Raw genomic sequence first — 22,622 nt, 5'->3', positions numbered from 1 at the left:
TAACGGCAAAGAACATTACAGAAATAGTAACAAAATATCAAACCACAGATCCAACAAATGGGGTCCAATGGGCTGCTGCTGGTCAGCTTCAGTGCCAGCTACGTAAAACCAAAAGCAGATGTGGTCAGTCTTCAGAGGCCAGAACTCAGAACAGTCCTCACGACTCTGGCCAATCCTCCGCTTAATGAACCTCACTACGTTTCTACCAACTTTTGGGTCTGGTCTGCCAGGTGAGAGCCTACAGACTGGCAGATTAAAGACACCTCTCTTTGTCCCTTAAACTTACGCAAATTGCTCAGCCTCTCTCGTAGTTAAAAGAATAAATATTAAAATTAGATACTTATATTGACAAAATACGGAAAGCTTGGCAATATCTAGTACTGGCCAGGAATGGATGCAGTTATTCTCAAACGCTGGATGGAATGTAAATTGGTAGTCTTCTTGAAAGGCAACTTGACTGAAAGTGCACATACACACCCAATGATCCCACTTCTAAACAGCTACTGAAGAGAAATAAACATATATATGAGGCATGTACTACTAGCATGTTTGTGAAAATGAGGGTAACCCTCCATTAAATTTTACTTGTGCCCTCTGTCCCATTACCTACCATTATATTTCTTTACACTTCCCACCAAGCTTTTGGAATCTATACTTACACCTGTCATCTTTGATTTTTTTCCCTAAGAACAGTCAACACAGATTGAAATCACATTTACTTGTCCACCATATGCTTTCACATATTCACATACAGGCATACCTCAGAGACATTGCAGACTTGGTTCCAGACCATTGCAATAAAGCTAATATCGCAATAAAGTGAGTCACACAAACATGGTTTCCCAGGACATCTGAAAGTTATGTTTATACTGTCGTTTATTAAGTGTGCAGTAGCATTATGTCTTTAAAAAATGTACATACCTTAATTTAAAAATGCCATCATCATCTGAACCTTCAGCAAGTCATAATCTCTTTGCAATGGTAACATCAAAGATCACTGTTCACAGATGACCACAACAAATACAATAATGGAAAAGTTTGAAATATTGCAAGAATTACCAAAATGTGACACAAAGACATGAAATGAGCGAATATTGTTGGAAAAATGGTGCCGACAGACTTGCTCAACACAAGGGTTATCACAAACCTTCGATTTGTAAAAAATGCACTATTTGCAAAGCACAATAAAATGAGGTACGCCTGTATAATATTTCACAGATAGCACATACGATCTCATAAAAACCCACTGAAATAGGTGGTATCAATCCTGTCTTATAGATGAAGAAACAAACTCGGAGCACCTTGCCCAAGATCACAAATAATAATTCAGGAAAAGTATCTAAGTGCAAGTTAAGTGCTCATCCTACTAATGGCTGGTCCTGGAATTTTCTTCTACTGGTTCCTTTACAATTCTTGGTTGATTATTTAACAAAACCAAAGACCAAGATTAATTAGTATGAGGCCCAGCATACTCAGAAACCAAGTGATCATATTAGAAGCATATAAAAATAGGCTAATCCAAGGGTTCAAAAGTATTATGTGTTCAATTAAAATTCCCATGTCTATGGTTATGAGTAATTTAGATGGAAACAACCAAGCAAATATTGTTTCATAGCAATTGGCAGACTTTAATATTCAAGAAAAATTAAGTCCATCATACACATTAAAAATATAGGAAATTTCATGCAGACATGAAGCTTCCGATTAAGCCTTTGTGGCAACTTTTAGAATGAGAGTTACATACAAATACAGTGCATTTTACAGTTCCCAAACTTCGTAATTTTATACTGTGATTTATACAGCTTCTCTTTATATTTTACATATCCCATCTTGCTCACTTGATTAATATACCCTAGCCTGCATTGCTTCAGATTATGTAAATTTAATAAAAAACAACAACAAAAGCAAGCACAGTGACCTATCTCCTCCCACTTGATGAAAATGAATGAAAACATTTGTGTATAGAGTTATTTAAGAAAAATGTTTTAAACTTTAAGGCTTACACACTTTAGTAGCTATTTATACACATAAGAAATACAAAATTAAATCCTCCAGTGACACCTCTATTATTGATTGATACCACAATTTTCAAGTTTAGAATATATTAACTACAAAAGCTATAAGAAAAAGAGTGATGCAAATTTGTGAAGTACGTTTAAAAAACAGTATTCATAATATGAGGGAGAAATTAGAAACAAATGAAATGATTTCAGAATTAACTAAAATATAAGCTATAATTTAGAAATATAAGTAACATTATTAAAGAATAAAACCTGATAGCAAAAATTTTAAGTAATAATGCCAACCCATTGGTGTCAACCTGTTTTTCCCTCTGAGAAAACCAAGATCGTTTGTTTTGATACAAGTTGTAAAAAAGTGAATATTAATCAGTGAATAAAAAGCATTTCTAAATTACAAACAGCATGATTCCTTTCCTTTCAATGGCTTTTTTAAAATACTTATGCTCCTTTTAAGTTTCTTTCTTTAAAAGAAAATAATAAATTTGGGGGCTTTTTCCCCTTGCAATTAATTTCAAGTTCATCCATGTGGTAGGTAAGGAGAATTCCCACTAAGTGAATATCTGCCAAGTACTGAGGAACACAAAAAAGAGAAACAGTTTTTCAGAAATACTCAACAGGTTACATACACGTGTCCATAACTTGACAAATCAAATTAACTTCACGGAATCCTTCACTGCATCATGGGCATAAAGGCCACAGGAGCTCCTGTAGTGTATGCAGAAAAGGTCCTACTGGTAAGATGCCAAATCGCGTAGTGACTCCCCCGCACCTAACTGACAGTAAAGGTCTAAAGATTTCTAAGTAAGTTTTCCTATGAAAACATGACATTTATGCTACCAGCACATTATTGAGATTAAGTCTATCTAATCCAAATTGCCACAGAGGTCACTTAATATCATCACAATCATCTGTGAAAATATTCAATATTACTTCCTTTTCTCCAAGAAAAGGTTAAATTAGTCATCTCTACTTATCAAGCTACTGGAAAACAGGATAATAAACATTAAAAAAATACAAAGGAAAACTCCCTCCAATAAAGATCCGCTAGAGGTAGAAATTTAAAGCAGCATATATACTGTTTTAGCTACAGCTATCAGGGAACAAAATTGGTATTAATCTGAAATTATATTAATGGCTGCTTCTTACAATATTAAAGACACAGACCATGGGCAGTAATTTATCCCTAAATTTCATAATCAAAATTTCTCCACATTAATACTATCATGACAGTTTTTACTAGTATATAATTGTTTTAACGGAAAAAAAAGTGCTTGCTTTTGTAATTCATGTAACCTAAAGAAAAGACATTATTGTAAACATCTCACTGACAAACTCTGTATTCATTTATAGTTTGAAATCATACATTTCAAATGGGCAGATTTTATTCTTATGTCCCCAGTTTCCGAGCAGTACCTTTAATAAAGGCTTTTGTGCCTCACTTAGAATGCTGAGATCTCATACATTTCAGAGTGATCCATGATGAGTATGCTTTCAAAAAGCGTTCAATTTAGTGTGTCCAAAAGACTTAATTTCTCAGTTATTTAAAATGCATTTTACTGGCCTGTGATCCTATGAATTCAGCACTTCATAAAAATGAAATGTTTGATGCTAACTATAAAGTCAGTTGAGCTAGAAAATAAAATCAAATAATCTGAATGATAAAAGAATAGATGCACATTTTACATATAGATTCCTTAGGTCCAAAGTAAACAAAATTCCCAATTCCAGATGTTGAAAGTGACAGAGGATCCTTAGACTTTTTAAAAAATAACATGTGCAATGCATACAAAAGAACAAAAAAGGAGATTATTATGGACTTCAACACTATTAGTCATTCATATGGCAGACTTGCAATGGACAGCTTCATGAAGACACTGGAGACAAAGTTTTTTCTACTGAAAGATAATTCTGGGCTTCAAGGAAAATGTATACTTGAAGACATTTCCTCCATTTTTACTTGGGTAGTACAAATATGCATGGCATAGTATGTTTCTGAAAAAGCAATAGACATATTAAGAAAATAGACGCTATTTCTTAATTTTGTTAGGAATAAGAAGGCACCACTGACTTGAGGTTGTGTCCTGTCATTGTGATAGTTGACTTTGAGTTGTTTATTTCAGCATCTGCTATTATTAAACTTTTTTCCTTGTGATACCACTTGAGATTGTGTCCTGTCATTGTAATAGTTGACTTTGAGTTGTTTATTTCAGCATCTGCTATTATTAAACTTTTTTCCTTGTGATACCACTTGAGACCGTTATTGTGGTTTACGGACCACAAACAAGACACATTCATAGTAGTACTTCATCATGGAGAGATCATTCACAGTATATGTTGACAAGACAGATTCTTTTTCCACCTGAAATGCAAACAATAATCATAATGATGATGATGATGACAACCATGGTGCTATTTTAAACATATTCTGTATATTCATTTATTACACACAAGTACCCCCTAAGATTGGCACTATTAGTAATCCCACTTTACCAACAACAGTTTTGCTCAAGGTCACACCACTAATAAGTGGTGGAACTGGAATTCACACTCAAGAAGTCTAATTCCAGAGCTTGAACTGTAAACTACTATAATATATTGCTTTTCTTTATCTTTAAGAACAAACCTGTTATTTACTTTTTGAATGAATCAAATGCTTCTAAATAAACATACAACTAAAACACAATAGTCAAAGTATCATGAAACCTTATAATCACATGATAAGGAAAGACTGAACAGTACAAAAGTACATACAGTTAACAATATCCCTCTTACACCTGCCCTCCCACCCTGTCTACCTGGTACTTTTCAGTCTACAAAGGCCAATATTATAATGGTCAGCTACCACTTATTGAAAGGTGATTACACCAGAGATTACTGTTTTCCATTTACATACATATTATCTCAAATCCTTATAGTTCTAAAAGCTAAGTATTATTATTTTCACTTTATGGGTGAGAAAACAAAGAGGTTAAGAGGTAAAGCCAGTAACTACCATAACATCACCATTCCTGTTTAAGTGCTTTGGAAGTTAAATTTTGGCAATACTTCATTCCATCCTTACCTCTACCTGGAATCCATACTGCAGGACAACGTTTTTTATATCCTCATAGCTCAATTCTATGGAAAGTTCATTTGCCAAATTTTCAAAGTGGTATAGCAGAGGACCTATGGTTTAAAGATACTATGAATGAACTACTTAAATATAAACATGCACTAGTAGCCGTTTAAACTGAACTCTAAGTTGAGAAATAAGTTGGGTAGAGGATGAAACGTAAAAAGGAGAGGTAAAGAACCATTACATTTGCCAAGGACAAGTATCCAGACCACTGAAACTTTGGCCAAGTAACTGCCATTTGAGTGCTGGGCCTACATTCATGGGGAGCGAGACCCTCTGGTATAACCGCCTTGCACTGTGATTCTCCACATCATGGGCCTTACACCTGTAACTCTTAAGGTCCTGAAGGAGTAGCTGAATCACAGAATGCCTAGTCCCCAAAATGCAAGGGTATACTGTAATTATAATTCCATAAGTAAATGCAAAACTGCAGTTACAAACTGAGTATCGCGTGAAAACAGAGAAGAGTCCTCAAGCCAGACTGGGAAGGAAAAATGCAGGGGTAAGGGGGGTTGGAGAGTGATAGGCTGGGCTTCCTAGAAGGAAAAGGTGATACGAGAGCTGGCTTTTTTTTTTTTTTTTTTTCCCCTTCTTTTTTGGCAGCACCTCGTGGCTTGCAGGATCTTAGTTCCCTGACCAGGGATTGAACCCGCGCTACCGCAGTGAAAGCACTGAGTCCTAACCACTTGACTGCCTTGTGCTGGCTTTTTAAGAGCACAGTTCATATCCCAGCTCTAACACCAACTAATTGTGTGCCTATGAACAAGTCACTAACTCTGTCCCATCTGTAACATGACTTTAACGTGAGATAACACACCTGGCATATTGTAGGCACTAAGTTCATCAAAGCTATTACAACTTCTTAAAATGACATTCCCCCTTTACTATTCTCTCACTCCAGATATCCAAGGAACTATCACCTGACTCAAACCAAATTTTCCAATCTTTTAGTCTCACATTTTGCCCAATCTATCGGCTTTATCCAGGTAACATTATCATTCCAAAGTTATACTAAAGGATTAATCTAGACAACCATCTCTGCACCTTTCATTGGGTTAATTATAAACCCTGAGACCAACTCACCACCCACACCCCATCCCCACTGCTCATACCATGTGCTAATAATCACAAGAGATAAAAGTAACAAGACAAAGTTTCTGCTCCCAAACTGCTCACCACTCTGTGGAACATACTTACTTAGGGTTAAAAGGTTTTTCTTCTTCTCTTTTTTATTGTACATAAACCACTAGAAAAAAATAACTATAATTTATATATTAGTGCTCTTTTCAAAAGATAACAATGACTCCCCACCAAACTACTCACTCTATCAAGCTTCAATTCCTTTTAGCTGGATTAGTACTAGTAAAAATGAAAGATGCTACCATTTACTGAGCACCTATTGTAACCAAGATCATCCCAAAGCTTTTGAAGCCTTTTATTAAAGAACGCAGAGCCTCACAGCAAAGTCTTTCCAGCTCTAAAGCATATGCTGTTCCTTCTCTATTATTTTAAAAACCTCCAACAATATTGTTTTATTATATCTACATAAACACATTCCTAGGCCAGATTTTACTTCTACGTATGTTTTATTCCATTACAAGCTATATGTCTTAGGTTTCTTTTGAATCCACCATAATGCCCAGCATAGCACTGAATGTACAGTTAAGCATCTGTAACTTTACCACCCAAAGACAGCCATTACAATTGCGCTGTATTTTTCAGTCTCCTATCACAAATGGTACTTCAACAAATACCTCTGTGTATATTTCAGATTCTCCCTTACAAAGAAATTCCTTGAAGTGAAATTTCCAGGTCAAAGAGAATAAACAGGGCTTCCCTGGGGGCGCAGCGGTTAAGAATCCACCTGCCAATGCAGGGAACAGGGTTCGATCCCTAGTCTCGGAAGATTGCACAGGCCGCGGAGCAACTAAGACCATGCGCCACAACTACTGAGCTTGCACTCTAGAGTTCGTGAGCCAAAACTACTGAGCCTGCGTGCCACAACTACTGAAGCCCACGCACCTAGAGCCCGTGCTCTGCAACGAGAGGCCACTGCAATGAGAAGCCTGTGCACTGCAATGAAGAGTAGCCCCCGCTCACTGCAACTAGAGCAAGCCCAAGCGTAGCAACGAAGACCCAATGCAGCCCAAACTAAATTTATTAAATAAATAAATAAAATAAAACAAAGAGAATAAACATTTTTACTGACTTGATTCAAACTGCCAAAATGCTTTCCAAAGGAGAAAATAACAGTTTTCACTCACAATTGCAATGGTAAGTACTTGTTTTAACACCTTACTTAGGAAGGGGTGGGAATACAATGGTACAGTCACTCTGGAAAACTGGTTGGCAGTTTCTTATAAAGTTTTCCATACATGCACCACATATGACCCAGTAATTCCACCAGTAGGTACTTATCCAAGAGAAATGAAAACTTGTGGCTACAAGATTTGTACTCAAGTGTTTATAGCAACTTTATTCATAATCATAATTTGGGAACAACCCATATGTCCATCAACCAGTGAAAGAATAAAAAATGTAGTATATCCATACAGTGAAATATTACTCAGCAACAAAAAAGAAAAACGCTACTGGTATATGCAACAAAATGGATGAATTTCAAAAGCATTATGCTAAGCGAAGAAAGCCAGACACAAAAAGCAACTTACTGTATGATTCTATTTATATGGTATTCTGGAAAAGGGAGAACTATAGTAACATAAAACAGAGAACTGCCAGGTATTAAGGATGAGAAAACTGACTACAAAGGGGCACAAGAGACCTTTTGGGGATGATAGAAATGTTCCCTATCTTGACAGAGGTAACAGTTACATGATTATCCAGCTTTCAAAATGCATCAAACTGTACACTTAAAAAAAAAAAGGGTGAATTTATTATGTCAACTATACCCCTCCCAAATCTAACTTAAAAAGAAAAAACACAGTAAGTATTTGCTAAATTGGCAAGAGGAAAACAACAGGCCAGACATGATTTCATCTGCATTTCCTTGAGGCTGAGCAGTTTTTCACATTTATTACCTGGTCGCTCATTCTTTAAATGAATGTTTACCAAGCACCTAGCAAATACCTGGCACTGGATATATAAAGATGAAAAAAACACTGCCACACTCCTCAAGGAGTTCTTTATTTTCTCAACTCGTGTGTCTCTTCACATTTTTTAATGGAAATAACAGAAGAAGCAAAGAAATATTTTTTCCTTGACCATAAGTATAAAGCAAGCTCAGTAAGAGAAAGCTAAAATAACATGAAATTTCATAAAAATAAAATCAAACCAATGAGTAATCCTAACACTCAGAGATAACCACTTGAAAACTTAATGTATCTCCCTGATGCATCAGCATGAGATATTACGTATATAGTTTTGCATCTTACACTTCATTCGGAACATTTCACTATTTTATTGATTATTTCTGGAGAATGGTTTTACTATGTGGCTATCCTATGACTATCCATTCCATTACTGTTAGAAATGTAGGTTCAGTCTAAGTTTTCACTCAGTGAGTATGTCCATTAATTGGGCTTTAGTCTTCACCCATATCTAATTATTTCGCTCTGACAGACTTCTACAAGTATAATTAACCTAACACATGTACGTAATACTGAATGCAATTATGTAATAGGTTAGATGGCAAGGCAAATATCTGAGGCTTTGTGGGCCACATACAATCTCAACCACACATTCTTATTTGTGTGTCCCCCTACCCCAACGCTTTAAAAAATGTAAAAAATACTCTTAGCTGGTGGGCCATAAATAGGCGGCTGGCTAAATTTGGCCTGTGGGCGATAGTTTGCCAAACCCTGACCAATGTATGAATTGTTAAGATTTTATCATACATTATCAAAATGTTTTCTTCTTGAATAAAGTTTTATTACTATACTCCCACTAGCAGTACATAAGCACACCCTATCTCACTGTACCTTATCTAAACATCAAGCAAAAAATTTAAAAATCTACCCAGTATGATACGTGAAAAATGGCATCTCATGTATATTTATTTGATTAGCAATGAAGGTGAACATTTTTCCCCCTGTATATAGGTCATTTATATTTACTCTTTTATAACTTATACATTTATGTTGTCTGTCTACTTCACTTCTGAGAAGGTTTCTCTTAAAGACTTTTACTTTTTTTTCCCTTTCCAATTTTTTTCTAATTAAAAAAATAGAGCTCATTGCAAAAATACAAAAACATATAAAGGAACTTCTGCTTCCTGTAAAGGCAGGTTAGGTTATTCAGACCAATGTTTCTACTGAAAACAACTAAAATTGGCGTATATAATTTATTTTTTTAAATCGTAAAAATAAAGAACACATGGCAAGTTACTAAGAAACTACCAGGAGCCCAGAGGATTAACCAGAGGTAAAGCTAGATGCCATTTTTTTTACCCTGAGGGTATTTGACTATCCATATGAAATGGGCCTGCAATTTAACAAACTCTTTTGGCCAGGGTGATAAAAAGACAAAACTCTGAGCCTACCAAAGGTAGGTCTGACAGATCACCCAACATTATATTTGGAATCTTACAGGCTATCTTCTTCTTCTTCTTTTTTTTTTAATTTTTTTAAAAACATCTTTATTGGAGTATAATTGCTTTGCAATGCTGTGTTAGTTTCTGCTGTATAACAAAGTGAATCAGCTATACATATATAACCCCATATCCCCTCCCTCTTGCGTCTCCCTCCCACCCTCCCTATCCCACCCCTCTAGGTGGTCACAAAGCACCGAGCTGATCTCCCTGTGCTATGTGGCTGCTTCCCACTAGCTATCTATTTTACATTTGGTAGTGTATATATGTCCATGCCACTCTCTCACTTTGTCTTATGGGCTATCTTTAAGGTAAGAAATAAGTAAACTGAATTCTATCCTTTAACCTGGGGGTGGGGGGGAAGGGGGTTGCAAGGAAAGCTGACCTAGTGCTTACTAAACAAGGGGGAAAAAAGAGAAAAAAAATAATTTTGGAGAGATATTGTAAATCATGCTTTAGCCCTAGGGTAGATTTTCAGCTTAATTTTACATAACATGAGTGGTCCAATGAACCTCAAGTCCAGGTTTTAGTTTAATATTTAATTTTAATTTAGTTTAGAATTTAATATTCTGTTGTTTTTCTGATAATGTTCCAATCTTCTCCCAGAAGCAAATGCACATTCCTTTGGAGAAAAAACCCTTTAATGTAGGTCTCCAGAAATCTCCAAAAGTAACTTCTCAAGGGCAATGAGCAATAAATAAATGGTTAAGGTCCACAGCCCAGGGAAACAAAGAACCATAAGCAAGAACCAGCAGGAACAGGAGAAAGCAGAGACTCACCTGCAAAGACTTGAGATATTACAATTATTGGACAAAATACACTCAGTATTTTCAAAGAAATAAAAGACTATCTTGAAAATATATTCAGAGAATAGAAGATTCTTAAATGACATAGACCAAAACACACAAACAAAACAAAACAAAAAACCCACCTAATAGAAATAAAATAGATATTAGACACAGTGAAAGAGAGAATTTGTGAATGGGAGGACAGGTCAGAATAAATTATCCAGAATGCAAAACAGAGAGACAAAAAAATAGCAAGTAAAGAGAAGTGAAAGCTAGAGTGAGAAGGTCTAAAATACATTTGATTACATTTCCAGGAGAGAAAAAGAATGAGGGAGAGGAGATTTATGAAATAATAGAAATAATACGTGTTATTACTTATTTTGATGCTATGCTTGTCTCATATTGGCAAGTGGAGACCCTTTTTTAAGCTAAGATTTTTCAGAACTGATGAAAAAATTTACAGACTCAGGTAGCCCAATAAACTGTATAGTTTTTGTTTTTGTTTTTTTTTTTGCAGTACGTGGGCCTCTCACTGTTGTGGCCTCTCCCGTTGCGGAGCACAGGCTCCGGACATGCAGGCTCAACGGCCATGGCCCACGGGCTCGGCCACTCCGTGGCACGTGGGATCTTCCCGGACCAGGGCACGAACCCGTGTCCCCTGCATCGGCAGGCGGACTCTCAACCACTGTGCCACCAGGGAAGCCCAACTGTATAGTTTTTAAAAAGAAAAAATCACAACTAGATGTAATATTGAACCTGAAAAAACTACAAAGTGAAAAATCTTAAAAACAAAACTGATTACTTAAAGAAGCACAGTTAAAATAGCTAAAGTCTCAACAGAAGCTAGAAGCCACTGGAATGATATCTTCCATGTACTGAAAGCTATATGCCAACCTTGTGTTGCTTGGGAACTAAAAGTACCAGCATAAACTCATGATCTATAAACATGAACTGTGTCTATAGACATAGAAGGGTAGAAACATATACTTCTAAAAAGGTCTAGAAGCAATACCATCACAGTGGTAAAATCCAGATTTTCATTTCTACATACCATTCCCCACTAAAAGGAACTAGGAATCCTTGGAAAAAATGACTGACTTCAGGGATCTCAGGCAGAAAAAGTATAAGATGAGCCTGGTATACCTGGTTATGCCAGAACGGAGGTGCTCAGAAAATGACAGGGATATGTCAAAAGGACACAGGAGCCAGCTTGAAGGAGATCCCATTTACCAAATCTGGGATAAGTTGATTTAAACCATTTATATCCTTAAGGTTCTAAAAGTTCCAGTTAAGAAACAGAGATTATTAGATTGGATAGTGAAAGAAAATTTAACTGTATGCTGTATATAAGAGACACATCTAAAACATAAAGATACAGAAAGGATTTAAGAGAAAAAGGTCCACCATACGATTATTAAAAGCTAGTGTAGGACTTCCCTGGTGGCGCAGTCGTTAAGAATCCACCTGCCAATGCAGGGGACACGGGTTCGAGCCCTGGTCCAGGAAGATGCCACATGCCGCACAGCAACTAAGCCTGTGCACTGCAACTACTGAGCCCGCACTCTAGAGCCTGCGAGCCACAACTACTGAGCCTACATGCCAAAACTACTGAAGCCCGCGCACCTCTATCCTGTGCTCCACAACAAGAGAAGCCACCGCAATGAGAAGCCCGCGCACTGCAACGAAGAGTAGCCCCCGCTCGCCACAACTAGAGAAAGCCTGCGCGCAGCAACAAAGACCCAATGCAGCCAAAAGTAAATTAATTAAAAAAAAAAAAAAAGCTCATGTAGCTATACTGACATGCTGACTTAAAGAAAGATGGCTTGCATCTGTGCAAAACAGACAGCTGGCACTCAAACTCCAGCAAAAAGTTTTATAGTCAGGGTAGGGAGGTGTTGGGGGTAGGAGTAGGGTGAACTGGTGGTCACTGCCTGATCATTTTCCAATGCAGACTTTTAATTAATCCTCTTCTTTTCTGTCCTACATTTCATACTCACTCTCTACTAGGCCATGCTTTCATAAATTCTGCTCCTTTTCCATTTACTTTTTCCAGGGAATTAAACTTCTGGTCTCCTGCCTGAGCATGGACTGGAAGGGGGCATAAGGTAGGCATCTTGGTTACATAAGAGGTCAACTGTTTCCTAAATATAGATTTTTCAACTTATGTTGTTTTCATTTGGTGCCTCATTTTCCAGGGTTATTCCACGTCAACCAGCTCTATTCACGTTGGTCTCTTTGCACAACTTATCCACCTACCCCATCTTCTGAAATACTGTTACATTCTTTCGTCCCCTGATGACATCCCTGCCATTATTTGTTCGTGTGTTTTATACCTTTTTATAAACTGTAACAAGATCTCAGTGAGGAGATAATGTATGTGTTCAATCATCCACCTTCTATAGGAAATCGTTCATGTTTTTAAAAATTCTGTAGGTTTACAGTGCTTTCAAATCTGATAGGCTCCATTTCTCATTACGCTTTACAAAGACCTCCTTTGGTACTTTAACCTGTTTCTCCTTCCAGATGAAGTTAGATTCAATTTGCTAATTCCCTGCCCTCCACTATCCAACTATAAATGTATCAGTGCATGGACAGAGACACGCACACCTACACCCCCACTTTTAAAAATAAATTCTGTATAAATGCATTTAAGGGGTACTGATCACCATGAAAAACAGTTGCACAGGATGCACAGGCATTCTTCTGCATTTTGCCAGACCAGAGCCTTTCCCAAAGGACATATGCAGAAGAGTTCCCTTGAAAAGCTCACTAGTTTTCCAGAACCTAGGAAACATTAAAGTGAATACCTTAAATACCTCTTAAAGCATTTTATAAATTAATAATATTCCCAACTCTAATCTCATATAATGTCACTAATTTTTCATTACAATTTAACTTCCAATGTAACTTTTTAGTATTCCAGAATGGCTAGCAGTTACCTCTCTCATTACATATGAGTATGTTGACATTCTGGTCTATGTAAGCATGATTAGGGTGAAACTGTCCCCGAAGGGCTGGGGACACACTCTCAGTTTACAGATAAAACTAATTTTCCAAGTCCACATGGCTGAAGCCAAAACCATAGGAATGTTATGAATTTACCAATATAAATGCCATTTTATTAAGTCCCTTGGCAGCAAACTTCTGTGGCATCTTAACATTACTTTGATCCTGATTTCAAATTCTGAAACAATACATCCATTCATACACCTAACAGTTGCTAAATATTCACTCCAAGTGAGGAAGAGGCATTAAGATTCCTGCCCTCATCAAGCTTAAAGACTAGTAGGGGAAACAAAAAGATGACTGACTATACCACAATGTGTTAAATGCTAGGGACAGATTCTGTGAGAATATAAAAGAGAAATACAGGATATTTAACCCAATCTGAAAGGATCTCCTGAGCTGAGTGTTAAAGAGCACATAGGGAAGAGCCAAATGAAAACAGAGAAGAAAAAGAAAGGGCTTCCTAGGCCAGAGGACTAGCACCTGAGGTCAGGGCAGCGGCAGTAAAAAAGAAAAGGAAAAAATGAAGCTGAGACACAAGATAGAAGAAAGATCACAAAGGGCACTACACATCCAGAAGAGTTTAGGTTACCAACAAAGTTAGACTTTTATGCAGGGAGTCTGTCAGGGATAGATTTGCACATTGGGAAGATCACTCTGGTGGTAAATGGAAAAACTGAAAGAGGTGTAGAGGGTTGAAGATAACTTGAAAGCAGGGATACTCTTAAGAAAACTACTGCATTAATCCAGGCAAGCAATGATGAGGGCCTGGACTGGGGCATTAGCACAAGGTTAGAGCAATGGTTTTTGATCAAGGGCAGTTTTGCATTTTTGGCTGTCACAACTGGGGAAGTACTACTGGAATCTAATAGGTACAAGCCAGGGATGCTGTCAACCATCCTACAGTGTACAGGACAAACCCCCAACCCTCAAATGACTGCATAGTCAGAATAATGCTAAATTATAGACTGACCCAGCACAAGCCTGCAGAGGAGCTGATTAGGCATTCAAGGGGTTGGATGGGGGCTGTCAGCCTGTCTCTGCCATATATAAGCTCCACAACCTTTCTGCTAGTTACTTAACCCAAGATTCAGTTTCTTCAATTATAAAATAGCAATAATCCTATTTCAACATAGGGTTGTTTTGAGACTAAACAAGGTATTTTTAAGTGGCTAACATAATGCCTAACCCACAGGGAGCAAATACCCAGTAGGTAATGTTATCTGTCAATCATTCCTCAGGAAAAAGAATACTTTTCTTTTAAGGAAGACCCAAGGTTAGAGATATTTGCTTCATATCATGGCTACAGTTTACAGCTGCTCTCATCTTTCCTATGGACTTCTAAAGAGAAGTCTGGAAAAGACCTACTACTACCTGTAGGCTTAGTCCTACTGGCTAAATCTCTGGTAAAGTCAAATCATTAAAGAGAGCACGTAACAGAACCCACCAACAAAACTACACCAATACTGAAGACACCAAGGACTCAATGTTTATCTGACTTTTATGTAATATAAAGTCTTCCTTAGTATGGATTATATATCCTACTAAAAAAGACAAGTATATTTACCTTGATTATCATTATTCTCCCTTTATTTTAAAGGAAGAGTATAAAATTGGCAATTTCCCTTAGACTCTAGATGGGAAGGACCACGTCATACTCATTATTTGATTTCTAGCACATGGCAATAGGATGCAGTAAAAAGGCTTTTGCATAAATTAAATTATATTTCTACCCTTTCTTAAACTCAAGGTAGTCACAAAAATTATCATACCTACTCTTTTCCTAGTATGTATATGTACTGGGGAGGAGGTTTCCAGGGGAGAGATTAAGTGCTTTCCCTCAAATGTTTCATTACAGAAATAAAAAAAGAACACTTCCTTCTTAAAGGAAGCGTTGTCTCCATGGAATGGAGGGTGGGGAAGATAAGGGAACGATTATAATCAAGTTAATAGTTAGTACCTCTTTGAAATTATGACTGCTGTGAGACTGACCTAGTATGAATATACAAATTTTGGGGGTTCTACTGCTTTTGGAGGAACTAACTATGATTGGAGGAACTGTACCACTAACTAGAATGCAGTCTAAAGGAAACTGCAGAGGTTTTAAAACATGTATGACATAATTACAACTTCTGTGAACATTTAGTACTGTGAAGTTACCAAATGCAGAACAGCTCTAAGTACTCAGATTAATGTGTAAATTCTAATAAATACTGAGGAACTTACCTAGATTTATCCAAATTCCACCTGGTTTGAGTATTTTCCATATTGTGTCAATATAATCAATTACATTGTGAGCTGTGTCTATGAAGAAACAGGTAGCAATACAGTCCCAAGTACCTATTCAAGGAAAATCAAATTACTACATGTTATATTATTTTGCCTTTCTTTTAATGAATTCTATAAAGGTACCAGTTACCTCTTTACAGACTATGAATATTTCATTTAACTGCAGGGGTATAGAAGCTAAACTCTTCCAATCAACTGCTATAATCAAGGCTACCAAATAAACATTTATGAGATACTTTGTAATTCATAAGAGCTTTTATTACTAATTTGATAAGGTAATCAATTTGGAAATCATTTTTGATAACCTATATCACTATATCCTTACCAAATAATATTTATAAGAGTTTTGTTTATAATCTTTTCAACTTCTAGCCTTCATTTTACATCAGTTAAGATGAAATAATATCTGAATTTTAAGTTGTGATTTAAACCAGTGTTAGCTACCAATTCCGGAAGGTTTCAAAAAGACTGCATGCATTTGCTGCCAATTGAGAAATGAATGGCATCAGAATACATAAGCGTCCACCAGTACTTGGGAGAACTGCCAGTTGAAAAGGGGGATGGGGGCAGTCAGCAGCAGTGGGTGGGAACCCAGCAGAGAACTCTGTTTGCCTTCTGGAGGCTGTGGCCTGGCACAGAGACAGAAGAGACTGCATTGAAGGTGGCTGTCTGTACAAATAAGGCACTTGATCCAACTGCGGATTACCTTCACCATCTCCTCTTTCAAACCTGCTCCAGAAGAAAGTCACTTTTACTTGACAAAGCAATGTTTTCCATTATTTCACTCCTATTTTGAGACCCTGCTCCCTAACTTACCCCCAGCACCTAACACCTTCTATCTCCCTCCTTCTACCTTCAGAGTGCAGGTTTTCACAAGGTCAGCGTTCAGGGAAAAACAAACAAAAACTTTACTATCTTGTTCCTCTCCCGCTCTAATCTCTCCAAGGCCTCCCATTTCTCTCAGAACACAATTCAAAGTCTTCGCTGTGGCCTACGAGTCAGCCTCACCAAACCCACTCCAACCTCATCTCCCATCATTTGCCCACTGCTTATCAAACCCCAGCCAAACTGACCCTCTTACTCTTCTTGAGCAGAACAAGCATACTTCCCACTCCCTAATCTTCTTTCCTTTGCCATTCCCCCTGCAACACTTTCCCCCACATATCTGAATGGCTTGCTTCTTCATTCCTTTGAGGTTCTCTGCTCAATCTTTCTTCTTAAGTTCCCCTTTTAGAAAGATCTTCCCTGGGAATTCTGTATAAACCAGCAGTCTCTCCCCAGTCACTCATTATTCCCTTTACCCTGCCTTATTTTTTCTTCCTCACAATATTAATTTGTTATCGCCTCTCTCTCCGAACTAGAATATGGGTTCCCTGTGCACAGGGGCTTTGTTTTGCTCACTGCTCTCTTTGCAATGCCTGCTACTTAGCAGGTACTCAACAAATACCTGTTAAATGAATGAACTTGCTGACCCCTCAGCCTGCTATTTTTTTTCTTCCTTTTATTGCCAATCCCTCTCTCCTCTTTCCCCATTATCATCTCCCTTTCTCTAATGCCTAGCTCAAATTTCTTCAACATTTTGCCAGGCTGAAGTCCAAACTTCATAGCCTGATTATAAAGGTCATCCACAATCTGGAACCAACCTACTTCTCTAGCCGTATCGCCCATTAAATCCCCAAATGTCCTTTTTCCTTCCAGTAAGGCTATTCTACCATCCCCGATTACCTAACTCATTCATATCTTTGTACCTCTGAATGCCATTCCTCCCTATCCTTCAAGTCACAGCCTCTCCACAAAGAGCTCACTTCTCACACTAACCTACTTCCATCTTTATTGTATTCATTACTCAACCTTTGTTTACATGTTGTCTTATGTTAATAGACCCAACAGATTCTAAATTTCTTAATTGTGGGATCTCATATTTCTTTATATTTCCCATCACTGCCTTATACATAACTTTGAAAATATTCTAAATTGTCGTTGAAGTATACCTTATATTCTATCGTCAAAATGAATGACCACAACGCTGGCCTAGTATAAAATTAGCTCATTAAATTTAGAATAAAGCATGTGATCTTTGGACTTACTGCATTCTGAGTATATCTCCTGAAAATCTCCTGCTGTCATAGAAAAGTTAGAACCGGGAGGAAGACTGTGGGGGTCAACATCAGGGAAAAAGATGGGTCGAATCTGATCAGCTGACCTCCGGTTATTGCTAAACTGATGAATCCAGGGATAAAGCTTATATTTATTAATTTCAGAACATCTGCAAAATATGAGCATAAAATTCAGTGTTAACTAAATATTTTACCAGGGAAATCTACTTTAAACACTAAAATATAATCTGTTTGATTGAAGATTTACTTATATAATTAATACTTAAAAGTGTTACCACTACACTCTACCCAATTATCTGAAACTCCACATAGGCATGTAGATGAGTAACCAATCACGGATTAAAACACAGAAACAAAATTAAGGTAAATTCAGATATATAAATGTGCTATTTTCACTCAAATTTTTAAAACTATATCACTGAAACTCAAGCTCAAGTAAAAAAGTCTAAGTATTTTTTTCAAAAAAGGTATGGGTTTTGTTTGTTACCTAATTATTTTAATTATTTTGTACAACACTCTCCTTTCTACCTTCTCACTCTCCCCTAACTCACACTGCTATCAAGACAACACATTATTTAAACAAGGCAGCTATTTATTTTTTTCTCTAACACACCTCTTCTCGCTTTAAAAACTCTTTTCCACTACTTTCTAAATGAGGCCACAGAAGTTCTGCGAGATCTTTCCAACTCAGATATGTGAGCCATTTATAAGAATTTGACTAAGAAAAAAATTATGATTGCTACATTATAATCTTACTCCACTAAAGAAACAAAGGGGTGAATAAGTTTAAGGAACAATAAGAAAATACTCCTTCCAGGACAATACTTAGCCCAAAATTCTGCAGAGAAATCATTTCAGTTTCATGGAGTACCCAATCACTTTTTAAAATATCACTTACCCATCCCGTTCAACATTCTGTTAACTAGGCAACTAATTAAAGTAGTAATTGTATAAGCAATTTAATTTTAATCAGAAACATTTATGATATATACCATATTTAAACACTACGTACTTATCTTCAAATTCAGAATTCTGCAAAAATAGGTAAGTCAATCTGATTCTGAGAAATTACTATTTCCAGCAAAAAGTAAATTAAATACCTGTTGAGTACAAAGTTGGAAGAAAAGAGCATAAAAAAACTCCATTCATTTCCTTGACAAGCATAACCTAGCATAGCTATTTCCCAGGCCAGTCTTCCTAGTCCAGCACCAGGTACCAGAATATTTACTTTAGAAGGATCCCTGAAATGAAATAAGGCAATTATGTCCAACCCCTCAAAGAAAAGGGGAAAAAAAAATAGACAAAATCCATATTAACAACTAAAAACTTAAGATATTTAGTAAGAATAAGCTCACTCAAGACTCTGACTTCTTAAATTTGAGAAATACTTCTAAATATCAGTGAGAAATAAGGATATAAAGAATTATCAAATGTTCAGTTGTTGTGTTAGGGTTTTATCCCCAAAGTATTATTTTTAAGAAGAAAAAGGAGTCGCCTTATATCCAAGACTTATGAAGACACTCATATTCCTAGTAGCTATCACCTATCTGGGAAGACAAATTATTCCAAAAAGGATCCCTAAACATACAAAGAGACTGAACAAAATTATTTTAGCATATGAGACAGTCAAACAAGACATAACTTTATTTCTGAATTCTATATGTAATACAATGGTTTATGTGACCAAATTAAGTACAAGCAGATCTTAATGTGTCAGGTCTCTCCTTAAAATCTTATATATTTCAAATGGCAAAAGAAGCTGGAGCTGGGATATTCTCATGGGGAAAATGGGGAACTGCCTTCTAATTGAGCATATATGATGGCAAACATATCACACCAAACCAGAGGTTCACAATCAAACTGTTCTCCACTTATTAGCATCACTTTACCATCACAAATTTCCTTTACTGTAACATCTGTCATTCTATTTTCAGACCACTGAAAAGCCTTAGCAAAGCAAAGACTTTTCTCAGTACTTCTGGCAAATCAACATAAGCCTAAGGGAACTAAAATGTGTTCTTGTGAAAAACCAGAGAAAAATGTGTATAATCAGCTGTCATTGTGTCAATTAAAAAGGAATTTCATTATTGTCTGTATTCCCCAAATTTAGCTCATAAGTCAAATCCAATTTCCAAGTCTACTCCCATGAACAATTCTTTTTTATCTTTAAACTGTATGGGCTTTAAGTTTGATGTGCTCCAAATGGCAACAGGACTTTTTACTAGTAGCCCATATGATAACCTTTAGCATTTCCCACTTTGAAATGAAAAGAAACAAATAGAACTATGGGGCTTCTGAAAATTCAGCCTACAAATACAGTAACAAGGGAATTTGCCCAGCATCCTTCAATCTTAAATATCTATATATGGAACATGTATTTGTATAAAAATCGCAACAAAGTCTATTTAGTCTGTTTTACTGCTGAATTTTATATATACAATAAGGCATAAACTGAAATTTGTTAAAAATGATTTCTGACAAATAGGCTTAATATGATTAGTAAGATATTCTTTAATACTTGACATGGACAAACTAATGCCAAGGTGCCTTATAATAGTTTTCACTAAAATAAAATAGAATGTTTCCTTTTCATTCCAGACTATATGCAATATGTTTGTATGTGCGAACACTAATTTTTAATAAAGAGAATGGGTACGTGCTCTCATTCTGTTCAAGCCTACCTATATCAGTTATCTAACATGAACATATATATTTTTAATACTAGAATCTGAAAAACTCCTAGCTGTAGGACTCTATGCTAGCCCTTGTATAAAGGACCGGCCACTGTCATTTTCTACTCCCCACCAGACCCACCAAAACACTTACTCTCCAGAACTACTACCTCTTTTCTTTTCCCAGTTCCCATTTGCCCAATCAAAATCATGTTTTTTTACAAGTGGCTGTTTTCAGCTTAGATTTTTTTTAAAAAATCAAGGTAATGCAACAGAAAGTAAAAGGATCTGGAAGTAAATTCATAGAGTATTTAAATTTTTATAAAAACAATCACTAATAATCAATTTCTGAACGGCTCATAATCCGAGTAAAAGATTACCATGCAGAAATTAGAAATCATGTCAAACTTAAGGGAAAGTTGTGTTAATAACTGTACTAATATTTATTTTGTTCACTTAAAGAAAGTTAACTTTATGATAGCTATTACCAAATACTTCCAAACTGATCAGGCCTATAGAACTCTTTATCCCTACCTTGTGGCAGAAAGTTTCTATATAAAAATGCTATTAAAAGGCTGTCATAAAGCCATGGAATACAGAATACATCAAGCCTTACCTTAAGAGTTAGTAGAGATTACTATAGATCTATCAAGAGTTAGTAGAGATTACTATAGATCTATCAAGAGTTAGTAGAGATTACTATAGATCTATCAAGAGTTAGTAGAGATTACTATAGATCTATCAAGAGTTAGTAGAGATTACTATAGATCAATTATTTGTATTACAGAAAGAAAAAAGAAGGATTTTAGTGGGAATATTAAAGGAGACACATTAAAACAAATTCTCTAAGAACTGAAAAAATGATCAAGAATCAAGCACTGAATGGGAGAATTCTTCCCCAAATCTTTGTTCTTAGCTAGATTTTTTTCCCCCAATTGGGTCTTCATATAAGGGATATTAACAGCATAAAAGAAAGTCTCTCTAAACACAATGTGTATAAAACTAAGGCACTCTAAAAGGCATTTTCTAGTATGAGTTCTTATAAAGTCAAGGGCATTTCTACTCTGTGGAGAATAAGAGACATATAAGTCTAAGTATAGACCTTAATGGTGAACTGACTTAAACTTAGAAAACCGGGAATAGAGCCATATGACTAATATGTGCCTCAGTAATCAAATGTTGCCTGTTTGAGAGTCTCGGCAAAAAATTGGCAAGCAAACAAGTTTATGTAGTTATTAAGGCCCAACTATGGAGAAGCAGTATATTCACTACAAATTTAACACCTCTGATAATAGTGGGAAAAGTTTCAATGGTTTCCCAGACAAGCAAGAATGAAGACGACAGAGAGCCCCTGTGTCTGAAGAGGCCGTGGATCATGTTTGCACCAACCTTTGTGATCCAACTATTTTACCAGCAGGAAATGTTGTTCTTGAAAGAAGTTTCCTTTATTGTACACAGAATGATTTTTGCATAGCAGCTGCAAATCAGCAAATTCCAACAGACAAAATTCTTTTTCTCGGTGTGTCAGCAGAGTGACACTTAGCTGACCCCTGGTGATAGGAGTATGCACAACTTTCAAGCATCAAAAGTGCTGGGTTCTATTTGAATCACAGCAATTCACATGGTAAAAGCCACAACTCATTTGTGGCTACTAAATACTCAAAATGTGGTTAGTTCTAATTGAGATGTGTTTCAAGTATAAAATAAATACCAGATTTCATAGACTTAGTATAAAAAAGGAATGTAAAATATCTCATTAATAATCTTGTATACTGATTATATGTTAATATATTTTAGATATACTGGGTTATTAAAGTATATTATTAATTTCACCTGTTTCCATTTACACTTCTTATGTGACTACGAGAAAATTTAAAGTAACACAGGCAATTTGCATTGTATTTCTGTTGAACAGTGCTGGTCCATACAGAGAAATCATAAAAACACAATTCTGAGCAAAAAAACAATTGTGAAATGACACCACAAACCATTATATGGCCTTTTAAAACACACAGAACACAATGTGTTGTTTATGTACATGTATATAGACACGTAGCTAATGCAGGAA

At 36.3% G+C, this 22,622-nt stretch overlaps 1 protein-coding gene across 2 annotated transcripts in view; it reads right to left on the bottom strand.

Moving 5' to 3' along the window:
* Window positions 1–847: 847 nt before the first annotated feature.
* Window positions 848–22,622, bottom strand: part of CARNMT1 (carnosine N-methyltransferase 1) — a 39,703-nt gene continuing 17,928 nt past the window's right edge. For both annotated transcript variants that reach the window (XM_060014617.2, XM_060014620.1), the window contains exons 4-8: window positions 18,983–19,123; window positions 17,853–18,031; window positions 15,703–15,816; window positions 5,083–5,186; window positions 848–4,380 (exon numbers count right to left, since the gene is read on the bottom strand). In XM_060014617.2, the coding sequence (XP_059870600.2) occupies window positions 4,279–4,380; window positions 5,083–5,186; window positions 15,703–15,816; window positions 17,853–18,031; window positions 18,983–19,123 (640 nt within the window). In that variant the 3' untranslated portion in view covers window positions 848–4,278. The remainder of the gene's footprint in view (window positions 4,381–5,082; window positions 5,187–15,702; window positions 15,817–17,852; window positions 18,032–18,982; window positions 19,124–22,622) is intronic.

The sequence above is a fragment of the Delphinus delphis genome, chromosome 6, assembly GCF_949987515.2.
Source record: "Delphinus delphis chromosome 6, mDelDel1.2, whole genome shotgun sequence".
NCBI classification, from domain to species: Eukaryota; Metazoa; Chordata; class Mammalia; order Artiodactyla; family Delphinidae; genus Delphinus; species Delphinus delphis.
This window is presented reverse-complemented; position numbering and strand designations above follow the sequence as displayed.